General features: G+C 45.9%; 1 protein-coding gene across 3 annotated transcripts in view; it reads right to left on the bottom strand.

The window, feature by feature from the left end:
• SCAF8 (SR-related CTD associated factor 8) overlaps window positions 1–15,881 on the bottom strand; it is a 1,507,655-nt gene that overhangs the window by 854,323 nt on the left and 637,451 nt on the right. For all 3 annotated transcript variants that reach the window (XR_011203719.1, XM_069234634.1, XM_069234635.1), the window contains exon 16: window positions 8,325–8,481. Coding sequence is in view for 2 of the 3 variants with exons in the window: in XM_069234634.1 (XP_069090735.1) it covers window positions 8,325–8,481 (157 nt within the window). In the remaining variant the exon portion in view is untranslated. The remainder of the gene's footprint in view (window positions 1–8,324; window positions 8,482–15,881) is intronic.

The raw sequence follows: 15,881 nt of genomic DNA, 5'->3' as shown, positions 1-15,881 counted from the left end.
GCATCTTCAAGGTGAGCCTGCTTTTTGTAGATTGAGTCTTTTCTGAAGAGGAGATCGTGCCCATGTATCGTTGGATGATAATGTGCCTTTCATCCAGCTCCTGTGTTGTGCTTTTCGGTGATAGGGCTCGCCTCGGAGTCAGCTGTTGAAAGCCTCTGAACCAATAATGTTTTGGGTGTAGACTTTGGTGTTGGCCTCGATGGAGGCATCTGCTTCAAAACTGCGGTGACATGGTCTTGACTCATTGTCTGCCAGGAGTCGCGGCTCCTTGCTGTTTCACTTCTCAGCTCCAATGCCCTGGTTTGGTGTAGACGACAGCCCTAAGCCAATGAAGTATGCACAGGGCTCAACTGACCTCCAGCGGTGCAGTGCTAGGAGTCCACGTGCAGTTGTGTCGTAGAAGAGGTTTGGGCGTTGTAAGGAAATGCCTCCTAGGCATGGTTACCCCCTGACTTTTTGCCTTTGCTGATGCCAAGTTATGATTTGAAAGTGTGCTGAGGCCTGCTAACCAGGCCCCAGCACCAGTATTCTTTCCCTAAAACTGTACCTTTGTTTCCACAATTGGCACACCCTGGCATCCAGGTAAGTCCCTTGTAACTGGTACCCCTGGTACCAAGGGCCCTGACGCCAGGGAAGGTCTCTAAGGGCTACAGCATGTCTTATGGCACACTGGGGACCCCTCACTCAGCACAGACACACTGCTTGCCACCTTGTGTGTGCTGGTGGGGAGAAAATGACTAAGTCGACATGGCACGCCCCTCAGGGTGCCATGCCAACCTCACACTGCCTATGGCATAGATAAGTCACCCCTCTAGCAGGTCTTACAGCCCTAAGGCAGGGTGCACTATACCATAGGTGAGGGCATAGGTGGATGAGCACTATGCCCCTACAGTGTCTAAGCAAAACCTTAGACATTGTAAGTGCAGGGTAGCCATAAGAGTATATGGTCTGGGAGTCTGTCATACACGAACTCCACAGCACCATAATGGCTACACTGAAAACTGGGAAGTTTGGTATCAAACTTCTCAGCACAATAAATGCACACTGATGCCAGTGTACATTTTATTGTGAAATACACCCCAGAGGGCATCTTAGAGATGCCTCCTGAAAACATACCAGACTTCCAGTGTTGGCTGACTAGTTTTACCAGCCTGCCACACACTAGACATGTTGCTGGCCACATGGGGAGAGTGCTTTTGTCACTCTGTGGCTAGTAACAAAGCCTGTAGTGGGTGGAGGTGCTTCTCACCTCCCCTGCAGGAACTGTAACTCCTGGCGGTGAGCCTCAAAGGCTAACCCTCTTTGTTACAGCGCCCCAGGGCACTCCAGCTAGTGGATATGCCCGCAACCCTACGGCCGCGGCCCCACTTTTGGCGGCAAGGCCGGAGGAGATAATGAGAAAAACAAGGAGGAGTCACTGGCCAGTCAGGACAGCTCCTGAGGTGTCCTGAGCTGAGGTGACTCTGACTTTTATAAATCCTCCATCTTGCAGATGGAGGATTCCCCCAATAGGATTAGGGATGTGTCCCCCTCCCCTCAGGGAGGAGGCACAAAGAGGGTGTAGCCACCCTCAGGGCTTGTAGCCTTTGTGTTTTGGGCACCACTTTGACCTCTGCACCTGACCGGCCCTGAGCTGCTGGTGTGGTAACTTTGGGGTTGCCCTAAACCCCCAACGGTGGGCTACCTTGGACCCAACTTTGAACCCTGTAGGTGGTTTACTTACCTGCAAAACTAACAAACACTTACCTCCCCCAGGAACTGCTGAAATTTGCACTGTGTCTAGTTTTAAAATAGCTTATTGCCATTTTTGTGAAAACTGTACATGCTATTTTGCTGATTCCCTGTTCCTAAGATACCTGAGTGAAGTACCTTTCATTTAAAGTATTGATTGTAAATCTTGAACCTGTGGTTCTTAAAATAAACTAAGAAAATATATTTCTCTATACAAAAACCTATTGGCCTGGAATTGTCTGAGTGTGTGTTCCTCATTTATTGCATGTGTGTATGTAGAACAAATGCTTATCACTACCCTCTGATAAGCCTACTGCTCGACCACACTACCACAAAATAGAGCATTAGAATTATCTCCTTTGGCACTATCTTACCTCTAAGGGGAACCCTTGGACTCTGTGCATGCTATTTCTTACTTTGAAATAGTGCATAGAGCCAACTTCCTACAGGTGTCAACTGTACGCGCGCATCTTGGTGTGCTCTTCCTCGGGTGCTTCTATTTTTTTAACTTCATCCTCTCCAACTCATTGGAGACTGAGGAAGACCTCTGAAATGGTTTGGTGGGCCAGAATGTGAGGTCGCACACCGGCACTGAGTGGATCCGCCTTGCCGAAGATGTCTGTGTATCCCAGGATATACAATACATTTTGCTGTGGGCCCGCTGTAGGCCGCTGTCTCTGTATATAGTGCACTAAAATGAAGTATAGTGCAGAGAGTCCAGTAGATCCCCAAAGGCTTGCAGGGGTAGAAAGAGATAGGTCAAGTGCTCTTTTTGTGGTAGTGTGAGTGAGCAGTTAGGCTTATCAAGAAGTGGTGTTAAGCATTTGTTGTACTCACAGAGGCAATAAATAAGACACACTCAAAGACTAAATCCAAGACCAATTAAAAAAAGTAAGTTGATTTTATATATGCTCAGAACCAAAGAACTTCGTTGTAAGGGAAGCAGTTTTTATATTAAAAATACTTCGCTGTTTCAAAAATAGACAGTGCAATTTTCAGTGTCTTCAAAGTTAACCTATGGGAGGAAAACAAGAATGCAGTTTCACAGATAAGTACAAGACTCGCAGTCCCAGTTTTCAGGTTTTTAGACTAACACTGGGCAAGGTTCTGGTTGGTACCCAAGAGGGTGGCTGGGTACAGAGGTCAGAGTTGGTGCCCAATGTTAACCAATGGAGACTGGGGTGTCAGAGGTTGGTCCTCCAGGTGTTGAGGAGAGCACTGGGTGAGGCCATAAGACAGCACCAGACATACACCCTCAGTGGCACAGGGGCGGCCGGGTGTAGAATACCAACACAGCGTTGGGTGCCCTGTGTTAGTCAATGGAGATCACTTTCAGAAACAGGCTGCAGGCTCAGGCCAGGAATTGGGAGAGGTCAACCCACAGCTGCACATGTAAGTTGAGATGCCAAGGGTCATAGGGACACTAACTGTCCAGCTCCCCAATGTCAAGGGGATCCAGCTGCAGGGGTGTCTTTTGGCATTGAAAACAGCTTACCAGGCAGGTCGCTGTCAGGGGAAATCCTTGGATTTAGGCTACAGGCATCGCTGTGAAAACCGGCAGTGGTCAGCACAAGGTGGACTCTTGGGGAAACTTTACTGGACTTTTGGACCACCTGGACTTCAACCGGGGGTGTCAGATGCAGAGATTGTTCCAGGCGGCGATTTCACAGTTCCTCAGGCAGCCGACTACTCCTTTAGATATGGTTTCTTTTGGACAGGTCTGCAGTTCACAGAAGCTCTTGATCTTTATCAAAGGCAGACAGTCCTCATAAGGCTTTGGAGGTTGCTGAGCTGCAGGACAAGTCGTCTTCTGGGTGCAGATTCTTTGAAGGCTGCACACAGTCAGGTAGGGCAGGGGGCCAAGTCAGTTGGTGTCTTCAGTCTTCTCTGCTGGGCAACTTCTGTGTTGTCTGTCTCTTCTTAGGTTGACAGGAATTGGATTCTAGGATTCAGGGGTGCAATCTAAATAGTAAATTTAGGGTGCTACAGGGAGTGCCAGGTGTTAGCCAAAGGGCTACTCACCTTTAAGGTGACTACACCATTTATGAGCACTTCATTTGGGGAAGTGGCATAGCGCTAACCCTATTGGCATAATTCCTTCCATCCAAGATGGAGGAATTTAACAAGTAGTGTCCACTTCAGCTTGTCCACCCTAGGGGCGGAACTGGCATGAAGTGGGCACTCCTCCAAATTTACCGAATTTTCCCACCAGTCCTGCCGCCGAAGTGGGATCAGAAACTCTGGATCAGCCTCCCCACTATTTGGGAAGGCCTGGGTCACATTTCTAAGGCAATAAAGCCTTTGACGCTCCCCACCCTGTAATGTCTATCCTGCCTGGGAGAGGAAGTCACACTTCTGTCCAGAGCAGGTCTTTGTTCTAAGCCCTCGAGAGCATTGGCTCTCGCCTCAGGGGGTCAGATCTCTGTCTTAAGGCAGGTGTCATGGTTTTGACCAGTAAGTGCCCACAAGAGGAGTTGGCAGGCTTTTCAGAGTGCATGTATTAATAAATCCATCACTGGATTCAGTGAGGGTTTATTATTATGAGATGTTTGTTACCAAACATCCCTATTGTCAGTGAAGTATGTGTGTAGCTGGGGAACTCGTAATGACCAGTGTCCAGCACATGTACTTTAAATGGCTTTATTGTTCACTTATTATGTCTGAGAAACGCCAAAGACATAGCAGATATGATCTAACATGTAATTAAATGCACCCTACTAGAGGGGTGATTTATATATACTGCATGTAGTGCAAGAGGAACAGAGCACACAGGCTGTGTGCCATTTTGTGTTTTCATTTTAGTTCTGCACCAACACACACAGACTGCGAAATCAGAACTCTGTGCACTTAGTGAGGTGGGACCCTGAAGGTGGCACAATTTCTGCTACAGCTCTCAGGGGCCTTCCTTCACTATCTCATACTCTCTGTACTATTTGGACTTATAGTGGTAACTAAAGTTTTACCAATGGGGAAAAACGACTGTGCAGTTTTAGGAAAAGGGATCTGGCACAGGGGCTTATTTAGCAGGAACCCAGTGCACTTTCAGTCGAAATTGCACCAGAAGCCAGGCAAAATGTGTGGGGGCGGGGACTATGTCAAAAGAGACACTTTCCTACCCCGCTGTCTGTCTTTCAACTGCTGAAGTTTTTTTGCTGCTCAAAGCTGACCAAGAGCTGCAGAGGTTGGCACTGTGTTCTGGAGAGCAGCACAGGGGACAGACTGTATGTGGGTTTGTCCAAGGGTACTTTGAGTGATACTGGGGGCATCTTTTGAAAAGCGACTGTTCCATTACCTTCTACCATTCTCATTCTCTGAGGTCACCAAGTAGGATGCTTTGCTCTGAAGGCCAGGAGTGCACTGAAAGCTGGATGGCCCAGTTATTCAACGACGATGTCTTGGTGGTTCAAGCAAAGACTATCAAATGAATGGCAGAAGCGTCAAAAAAGTCTTCTTAGTGAGGAGGAAGGGAAGATAATGAGTCCTGGGACTGCGATGGTCAGCATCAAACACGTCACGACTGGGAGTAGTACTGATACACAACCAAATGCGGTGGCAGAGAAAAATTATCTTTACCAATGTAGTCTGTGCCCATGTGCGTTTAAAACCAGAAAAGGGTCACAGAGATTTTGTGTCCCAAAAGACTTCTTTGCTAAAAAACAATCTGCAACAGTTCGAGGCCATCACTAGATGACAGGAGTATGCTAGGCATGTGTATCTACAGCCACACATGCTACAAACATATTACCTTCAGACACAATCTCCTTCCTCCTCTTCCTAAACTGTTCTTCGAGATGCTGTCGCAGGCTCTCCATCTCCTGTGACTGCACCCTATCATATCTGGAGTAGAGGCCCACTAAGTTGGCAATCTGCTAACAGGTGATAGTTCCCAATGCAATCCTTTTTGCAGTATCATCTAACCTCCCGCTCTTCTTATCTGGTGGAGGAGTATGTCATGTGGCTCCCGCAGAGACTAGTTTAAGAGAGGAGTCACTGTAGGCATAATCACACGGGCCCTGATGGGTCCATTTCAACATGTCTGGGGCAGGCTAAAGCATCATTTAAGCACTGAGAGGAGATGCAAGGATCGCTCTGATTTGGGTACGTTTTAACAAGGAATTCCTCCTCATCAGCAATGATGGGCATATTGAACTTATGGTATGGTGCACAATAACACGAGCCTTTTCCACTTAAGGCCTCTCCCACTGATGACAGGAAGTCTCAGTTCTCTGGAGGGTTGGCATTATAAGGGTAGTTTGTTGGCAGAAGATAAAAGGATGTCTGAGTCGTCAGGAGGGGCGTAAGGACTGGGACTATGTGCGTCTCAGTAAGAATAGGTAGATCCTGGTGGGGAATGTGAGGAAGGTGTTGTAGGAACTACTTCCTAGAGAGTTGGTGGGGAAGAAAGTGCATGAGGAGCACGGCTAGTGGTTGTATTCCTAAATTCCAAAAACGCTTCAGTGGTGGTGGAGCATCTGCAGGGGTGAGTGGCTTCAACAAAGCAAGCCTCCACTAGCTTGGGATAGATTCTGGGCCTTAGGGTCCTTGGCACAGTCTTCCTCGTGTTCTGCTGTAGATTCAACACTCACTCATGCACCACATTCTGTAGTCTCCCACGCACCAGGCCCTTGAGAGTCATCATCTTCAGCTCCTGGTTTTGGTTTCAGAGAAGACGGTACTGTTGCTTCAGATGGCGTTGTGGAAGCAGACTTTAGTGTCAGTTTCAGGGTAGGGACCTTTTTCGAGTTTGAAGTTGCAAATCCAGTGCGGGTTGGTTACTCAACATGGCGGGGGCATCCTGATGGTAGGGAGATCATAGTTCAATATCCAGTGTTATTTTTAAGTTTTTGTTAAGAATCAGCAATAAATAGCTTCTCTGAGCGACTAGGACCCAAGGCGTACAAAATACATGTGTTGTAATTTGATGATAGAGAAAAGCAGTGTACAATGGAGTTAGTGCACATGCATATTTCCTCCTAAGGGCAGTCTCACACCACACCGTATGACTCAAAAGGACTTCTTAGAAGAAAAACATTTTGCAACATTAGAGCACTATATGGCAGGAGAAGGCAGAGCGTCTGTATCTACAACCACACATGGTACAAACATAAAATTCCTCATGAGTCCCTTTAGCTTCGGCATAGTTATATTTTTAAAGGCACATTTCAGTTGGCTCATGTATTTTTATGCTTTAGAAACTATTTCGAGATTTCATTTCAGCCCAATTTGCTAAGCTCTGTTGTCCCATATTCCTTAGAAGATGGGTTAAAAGATGTTTATGCATAACTTCGTTGACCTTTTCCACCTTAATGTCAAACTTCTACCTGGGCCACTTCTGCCTCTTTGTTGTTTTTATCACTTGACAAGTCGAGGTCCATAATCAATGGGTTTCCCTTCCTCTGCATGGTAATCTGGTGTTCCTTTCTCTGCCTCTCTCGCTCTCACGGTCTTAAGTCAAAATATGGCACACGCTTCACATTCGGTGATTCCTTCAACGTACGCAGAGCTTCAGCTATTGCTTCCAGACCCAACATCGGAAAAAAGAATCTGAAGATGGCTACCATGCACAGAGGCTTTGCAGGACGTGCGCCTGAATTCACAGGAGGAGAGACATAGCACCAAATTGCTTCTGATGACATTTTGAGGAGGAGGTTGAAAAGTTAACGCACAGCATGTGAATTCAGAAAAGGAATGATATAGATCTGAACGTTTCAACGAAAACGGTAGTCATATTTTTGGAGGCTATTCACTCAAAGATAAAAAGTAAGCAGAGAAAATAATTATAGTGGTCATGAATTCCTCTCTAAAGGAGATGCTCTGCCTTGTGAAGTCACCTTTTTAAATTACAGGCTGCTGATTGCTTTACTGCCCACCCAGCAGCAGGTGCAGTGTAGAGTTACTATAGGGAACTAAGAGTACATCAAGGTTAATGCATGATCTCTCTGGTTTTGAAAAACTTTCAGTATAACGTAGATCTTTAAATTAATCTCCCCTTCTATTTTGTCAGGGGTACATGTTTTTATCTACACTCCCAGTTTGATACAGTGACCATCTCATTGTATCTAGAACACACTTATTACCTATATTGCAGTTTTTCTCTTGTGGAGACAACAAACATTACATTCGTGGTGCCATGTACAAACGTCCACTTCATCCACCTTTCTCAGGACTGCAAGCTTCTCTCTTCCATGCATGCACTCCTTTGCCATCACAATCAACGAGAAACACATTAGAAACACAAACACATTAATTTCCTAGTAACTGGTATAATGGCAGGTGAACTCCCTTGGTGAAAAGAGGTGTGTGTAGTTTACAGAGTTTTCACCAAATAAAAACACACTACATGCATTTGTTTCAATTATGTTTTGTTTGTGCTGCTTTCAAAGTCCCATTATTGGTAGCTGTTTCCAGATCAAGCCAATGTCAATCCAAAAGAGGCAGAGAGGGCTTTCTGCCAAGTCTACTACTAAAAGTGTTTTTTTGTTTATTATACAATATCAAATGAGGGAAATGTACAATAACAGAAATACCACTTTCTTGCACATTGGGCACAAATAGTAATAAGGAAATGAAAAAGTCGCATTAAGGCCTCTTACCAGGATTTACAGTCTCTTGATCAATCATTCCCCCTTCAGCAAAGCTTTTTAAGTCATCCAGTTTCACCTTCTCCCAGGGAATGTAGGTAACACCCAGTTCAGCATCCCAGAATTGCTTGTATGACATTTTCACACCTTTGTTCAAAGCCCAAGCAATCTAGGTAAAGAAAATGCTGGTCAAAAAGGTGCATTAGATGTGTACATGCTCTCACACACTTCAATGTGTTGAGTTCTGCAACAGCAGCAGAACTAACCAACACTACATGCACAACTACAGTATGTTTCATAAAGTGTCCAAAACACAATAAATGGCTAAACAGACAGCAAGAGGATGAGTGTTGAGGGCATTTAGAAACCAGAGAACTGGGTTACCGATCACATTCCTGCATTTCTAACCTTTATCTAGTGTGTGCCTAATTCTAACATTGTGTAGTGTACAGACTAGAAGCACCATAGTAGGAAAATGGAAAAGGTACTCATAATGCAACTTTCCCACAGCATATTTTTTTTCTTCCTTTTTCAGTGGCCAATATAACTTATGAACTGACATAAATGAGGCAATGGCTTGTTGTATTAAAGTGCCTCTTTCATGACATGGTTACCCCCACCTTATGCCTGGTACATGAGTGAGAGCAGCTGGTAGACATGCAGGGGGTTGTGGGAGATGGAGTCCCCAGCGGCCTCTCGACGGGACGGCTTACCCTCTGCAACTCTTGACGAGGCCCAGGTGATGTCAAGATAGGCTCCCCAGCAGCCTTGGAAAAAAATGGACTGGGCAAACAGTGCATTCAGAATCTGGTTGGGGGACAAAAACTGCTAACTAAATGGATTGGTTGAGGTGAAATTGTAGTTGGAAGAAAGGTTCCTCCAAGGTTAAACACCAGTGCTCACTAACACGTCCAAGTGAAGTGATGGCGACTAAAAATACCTTCCAATAAAGGAACTGAAGGGGGTGTAGGAAGCTGGCCTGGCGTGTGGTGGACACCTATGGTGTTTGCATCTTATACGAGGCCCAGTCAACCCCTATTAGTAAGTGAAACAGTGTCTAGGAAGCCAGGGCTCTCTAGGGGCAACGGTGTTGAGCAGCCAAGACTTGTCTTTGAGGACTGTAAGGCACCTCCCTGAGGTGTCGGTTTTCTGCAGGTCGAGCTGGGGGCGTCGGGTGCAGAGCGTGAAGTCTCACGCTTCCGGCGGGAAACGTGAAGTCTTTAAAGTTGTTGAAAAGTTGCAAGTTTGTTGCAGATTTTGAACAGGGCCGCTGATCACGGGGGTTTCTTAGTCCTGTAGTCCAGGGCCGTCCTCTGAGGCTTCACTGGATGCGTCGACAGAGCAGGTTTTCAAAGCTGGAGACAGGCCGGTAGGGTTGGGGACAAATCAGTTGTCATCTTCCTCCTTCTCTGCAGGCTTGTAGGTCAGCAGTCTTTCTTTCTTCAGGTTGCAGGAATCTAGTTTCCTTGGTTCTGGGGTGCCGCTAAATACTACATTTAGGGGTGTGTTTAGGTCTGGGAGAGCAGTAGCCAATGGCTACTGGCCCTGAGCGTGGCTACACCCTCTTTGTGCCTCCTCCCTGTGGGGAGGGGGGCACATCCCTAATCCTATTGGGGGAATCCTCCAAAACCAAGATGGAGGATTTCTCAAGGCAGGGGTCACCTTGGGGGTTGTCCTGACTGGAGGGTCACTCCTCCTTGTTTTTTTCATTATCTCCCCCAGCCTTGCCGTCAAAAGTGGGGTCAGTGGCCGGAGAGGCGGGCATCTCCACTAGCTGGGATGCCCTGGGGCGCTGTAACAAAAGGGGTGAGCCTTTGAGGCTCACCGCCAGGTGTTACAGTTCCTGCAGGGGGAGGTGAGAAGCACCTCCACCCAATACAGGCTTTGTTCCTGGCCACAGAGTGACAAAGGCACTCTGCCCATGTGGCCAGCAACATGTCTGGTGTGTGGCAGGGACTGGTCAGCCTACACTAGAAGTCGGGTATGTTTTCAGGGGCATCTCTAAGATGCCCTCTGGGTGTATTTTACAATAAATTGCACACTGGCATCAGTGTGCACTTATTGTGCTGAGAAGTTTGATACCAAACTTCCCAGTTTTCAGTGTAGCCATTATGAACTGTGGAGTTCATGTTTGACAAACTCCCAGACCATATACTCTTATGGCTACCCTGCACTTACAATGTCTAAGGTTTTGCTTAGACACTGAAGGGTAATAGTGCTCATGCACATATGCCCTCACCTGTGGTATAGTGTACCATGCCTTAGGGCTGTAAGGCCTGCTAGAGGGGTGACTTACCTATGCCACAGGCAGTGTGGGGTTGGCATGGCACTCTGAGGGGAGTGGCACATCGACTTAGTCATTTTGTCCCTACCAGTACACACAAGCTGTGAAGCATTGTCTAAGTGCTGAGTGAGGGGTCCCTAGGGTGGCATAAGACATGCTGCAGCCCTTAGAGACCTTCCCTGGCATCAAGGACCTAGGTACCAGTTACAAGGGACATACCTGGATGTCAGGGTGTGCCAATTGTGTTAACAAAGGTACAGGTTAGGGAAAAAACACTGGTGCTGGGGCCTGGTTAGCAGACCTCAGCACACTTTCAAATCATAACTTGGCATCAGCAAAGGCAAAAAGTCAGGGGGTAACCATGCCAAGGAGGTATTTCCTTACAGTCCCCATTAAGCTTGTAGAAACAATATTGAGGCTCAATGAAGGTGCAGGTAGAACCCGTAGGGGAAGCGCGTCAAGAGGTGTGTCCAGGGGCAGGAGCCCTTTAAAGTTCTACAGCGCTCCCGCCGTCGCGGGAAGCGCGTCAAGAGGTGTGTCCAGGGGCAGGAGCCCTTTAAAGTTCTACAGCGCTCCCGCTGTCGCGGGAAGCGCGTCAAGAGGTGTGTCCAGGGGCAGGAGCCCTTTAAAGTTCTACAGCGCTCCCGCCGTCGCGGGACGCGCGCGGGCGGCGCCCGGGCCAAGGGCGGGCCCGTCCTTGCCCGTCATTGCCAGGAAGAGGCAGGGCCACCCCCCTGACATTCACATAAAGACGCTCGGATTAGGCAGCTCATACGTATATGGCTGCCTGAAGGTACTGTGCTGATAATTACTCCTAAAAAAGGTCTTTTTATAAGAGGGCCTTAGGACGGAAGTCTCCCTTTATCAGTGTAGCGCTTTCTTCATCATTATCTGTTAGATCTTGGAGTGGGGCTGGGCCGGGTCTCTGCCTCTTCATTTTCCGCAAGAAGTTTGCTTGTATTTATGAGTGCAAAATTTATATTTAACATTTGCCATACGAGAAGTTAATATTTATTATCTAGGTTTACCCCCACTAGACCTTCTTTTAATCTCTTTCATAAATACATATTGTGGACTGGTTCCATTAGAGCCGAAGCATTATATAGGTGGCTCAAGATATGGGAAAACGTAAGGCATCAGAACCCCCAAGGGGGAAGGAGAAATCTATAAAAAAACTTAGGAATGCGGGCGAGAACTGCACTATAGCCGAAATTGATGATCTTATCGAGGAGGTAGAGTCACTACCATGTAATAGGGCCACTACCCGGGAAGGTCCTGATAAAAAGATTACCTCCTATTACACGAAGAAAGTCGAATTAGAGGAAGATAAACTGATAGAGATAGTTAGCCAGCAAGAGGGGGAGGTACCGACTGATATTAGGACAGGCAGCCCTAAGGATGCTACAACTCGACCCATACACCCATGCACTATAGATAGTAATAGGAAGAAGGGTCATATGCAGGAGTATGAAGTTGTGTGCTCCAATAAATACGCAGTCTTGGCAGAACTCGATAGTAATAAAGAACAGAATGTACAAGAGGGGGAATCTGTGGATGAGCTATACCCAACTATCCCAATTGTACAGCTAGCTAGAGAGAGGACATCTCCACCTAATCTAGAACCAGTGATTCATTTAAAATATAAAACAAGAACTCTAGCAGATCTTTATGACCTACTCTCTGGATTAATCCAGGAAGTTAGGGAATTGAAACTTGAAGTAAGAACCTTATCAGATATTGTGGAAAAGGAGGGGGGTAGGGGAACCCATAGAGCTCAGAGCGGAAAGGAGACCCCCCTTACATCATTTTATACACAAGGTAGATCTTACACGTCCCCAAAGTTTGAATATTGACCCCAACCCTATCCCAGCTATAGCTAAGATTTTACATCAACCACAGGGATGTTTGAGAGGGGTAAATGAGAAAAATATTGGATTACGCAACTATCCTAGAAGTGATGCTAGTGTTCTATGCCAAGAAACATGGAAACTACAAAGAGAACCCTGCTTGGTAAAAGGGCTACAAAAAGGTGAAAATGAGGATAATACTGGATTACGCAAATATCCTAGAAGTAATGCTAGTTCTCTACGCCAAGAAACAGTGAATCCACGAAGAGAACCCTGCTTGGTAAAAGGGCTACAAAAAGGAAAAGGAAATGTGGAACCTACTCTGAACCCCTATCCCCAAGCATTTAATGATTGTATCCGTCGCACCACATGGAATTGTCATTCTGAAGGGGATAGGTATCCTATTAGGACCAATGTTGTTTACCTGTTAAATGTTCCAAAAATGTCCCTAAATAGCAGAGAAGACGAGGATTCCTTAAAGAACAAGCTTATACACTGGATCAGGGCCAAAAGACACTGTCTATCCATAATTCGTTCAGATATTAGGGGGGCAGAAAGAATGCCAGGAGAGACGGGGCAACAGGACATTATTGCACTAACACTTAAGGATGGAAGATTAATCAGAGGCCTGATTGACATGGAACAGAGAACCCCCGCCCCCAAAATTAATGCTATGAGGTTCAGCCCGGATCCATTCATTATCAAACCCCTAGTCCAGAGGCCTAAGTATAATAATAATGGGGGACTGCAATGGAGAATCCAATCTTGAAAGAGTAGATTGACTAACCCAGCTAGATCAGGCACGAGTGGGACCAAAGGGAGACCCAACAGTAGGTGAGCCCCATGAAGGGAATGATCCTCATCCTATAGGGGCAGGGAGTACAGTGGAGTCTTCGCCCCGTAGGAAAGATTCGTTAGCATATTTGAGCCCTACTTCTAATGTCACGACCCTAAATGGAAGGGGATCAATCACTATGATCTCCCGACCCAACACCAGATGGCGGGCTATGCACAACATGTGTATCTGCAGCTACACATGCCATCGAACATAAGCTTATAGACCCTGAATGGCAGGACTATATTGATCAATATCATGTCTGTCTCTTTCAAGAGACTTGGCTTAAGGATCCGCTGTATAATTTAGGATATAAAACCTTTCTTATTAGTGCAACTTCAGCTGCCAGAGGGAGGCCGTCCGGGGGGTTGGTTGCATGGGTGAAAATGTCATTAAATGTCGAGATACGTATGCAAGCCACAGACTCAGAGGATATTCTATGGTTGGTATTGGGGAAAAAAAATAAGATAATCTCCCACTTGTTCAATGTATATATAAGGCCTAGAAGGACAAATTTGGAGTCTCCTGAAATAACTCTACTAGACGACCTGCTTAAAAAGATCCCAGTAGGAGAGACAATTATGATAGGGGGTGACCTTAATTGTAATTATGAACCTATAATTGGATTAGAACATCTAGCAGAAGAAGAAGATCGAATGAGAGCAATTCCTTATTTAACAATAGTAAAAACTGTTCCGGGCACAGTGGCCACCCTGCAACTTATGGGCCTTACATTAAAGCACGGACTGAGAGCGTGTAATGGCAGAGTGGGTGAAGGAGGCCTTAATTTGGATACCTTCCAGAGAGGCAACTCAACCTCGAAAATAGACTACATTTTGCATAGTATAACTACATGGGGAAGACTAGTGACTTTTAAAATAGATAAAAGAAGGGAAAGCGATCACTTCCCGCTAATAGTTGAACTCAGGGCCCACCTCCTGGACTTGGATTTGGATTTGGAATATAGAGAACATGATAAGGTGGAGTTACAACCCACCCTCAGCAACAATAGAAGGGTTAAGTGGCCAGCAATACTAGGCAATTTGGACACTATGACAAATATTTACAATATATTTTCTGATCTTTTGGAGCCTTATGCAAAAAATAAACCTACTGATATGCCTATTACGGCCATCCATCAGTCAATGAGTACTGCACTAAGACCCTTCCTGACCAAACAGTTACAGCTTAAGCATAAAAAGGAGAAGGTGCAAACCACCCCAAGTAATCCATGGTATACTATCAAATGCAGGGAGAGGAAAAGAGTACTGATAGAGGCTCTGAAGCAAAAAAAAATCAACTAGCTGTACAACAGGCAAGGGCCTGCTACAAGAAAACACTGGCAACTGCCCAAAGTAACTGGGAGGATCAAAAATGGCAAGACCTGCTGGAAGCAGCAAAAAGTAATGACGCTAGGATCTTCTGGAAAATAGTTACCCACGGCAGCAAAGTGGGGATATTTAATACAGATCATCATATAGATCCCAAAACATGGGTTAATCATTTTGCATATCTTTACTCTGATCCCCCCAGTCTTGATTTCTATCCCTCCAAGCATAAAACCCTAGCTACTTGGGGCATCTTACCCGAGTTACAATTTAGTCTGGAGGAGACGGTGAATGCCATTAAAGCAATCAAGCCAGGAAAAGCCCCCGGTTTGGATAAGATCCCGGGAGATATGTTTAAACATAGAATAGAAATTTGGGCACCTTATATAAATCTTCTAAGTAACGCTATAGCAAGGGGAGGTCTAGTGCCTGAGACACGGAAAGGGGCAGAAATAACCCCAGTCTACAAAAAAGGATCCAGGGAAGACCCTGGGAACTATAGACCAATCAGCCTCATAAATGTTATGCAAAAAATTTATGCTAGACAATTGCTGAATAGAATTAGTAGCTGGATAGAAGAAAACAGCATATTGACTATATACCAAGCAGGCTTTAGACAGCAGACGAGTACGGTCGATCAGGCCTTTAGGCTATTGACAATGTGGAAATATACTAGACTAAGGAAGGGTCACCTCTATATCGCGTTTGTGGATAAGCGTGCGGCCTTTGATCTGGTGTCAAGAGACTCCTTATGGGCAGCACTAGGGAAACAGGGCATGCCGGGGAACCTCCTGTGCCAGCTAGAGAGGTTACATGAAAATACATTTGCAAAGGTTCGGTGGGGTCCAAAGGGAGAGTTGACAGACCCAATACCTATCAAGAGGGGGGTGAGACAGGGTTGTGTGCTTGCCCCAACCCTTTTCTCATTATATATTAATGACCTGGTTAAACATTTGAAACAAAGTAACCATGACTCGCCAAGATTGAACAGTGATCCAGTTCCTGCCCTCCTTTTTGCAGATGATACTATCTTATCTCAAACTCCCATGGGCTTGCAAACCCTATTAGATAAATTTAGTGAGTACTGCAGTATGAAGGGACTAGAGATAAACACAATTAAGACCAAATACCTGACTGTTAACCCCCATAAAGCACTCAAGAGAAACATTAGGATTAGAGGGCAGGCATTGGAACGAGTAAAAAAACTTCAACTATCTAGGGATACTGCTTGATGCCAAGTTGTCATGGGCACCGCACATCAATAAAGCTGCTATC

Source organism: Pleurodeles waltl, chromosome 5, assembly GCF_031143425.1.
Source record: "Pleurodeles waltl isolate 20211129_DDA chromosome 5, aPleWal1.hap1.20221129, whole genome shotgun sequence".
In the NCBI taxonomy this organism is placed as follows: Eukaryota; Metazoa; Chordata; class Amphibia; order Caudata; family Salamandridae; genus Pleurodeles; species Pleurodeles waltl.
This window is presented reverse-complemented; position numbering and strand designations above follow the sequence as displayed.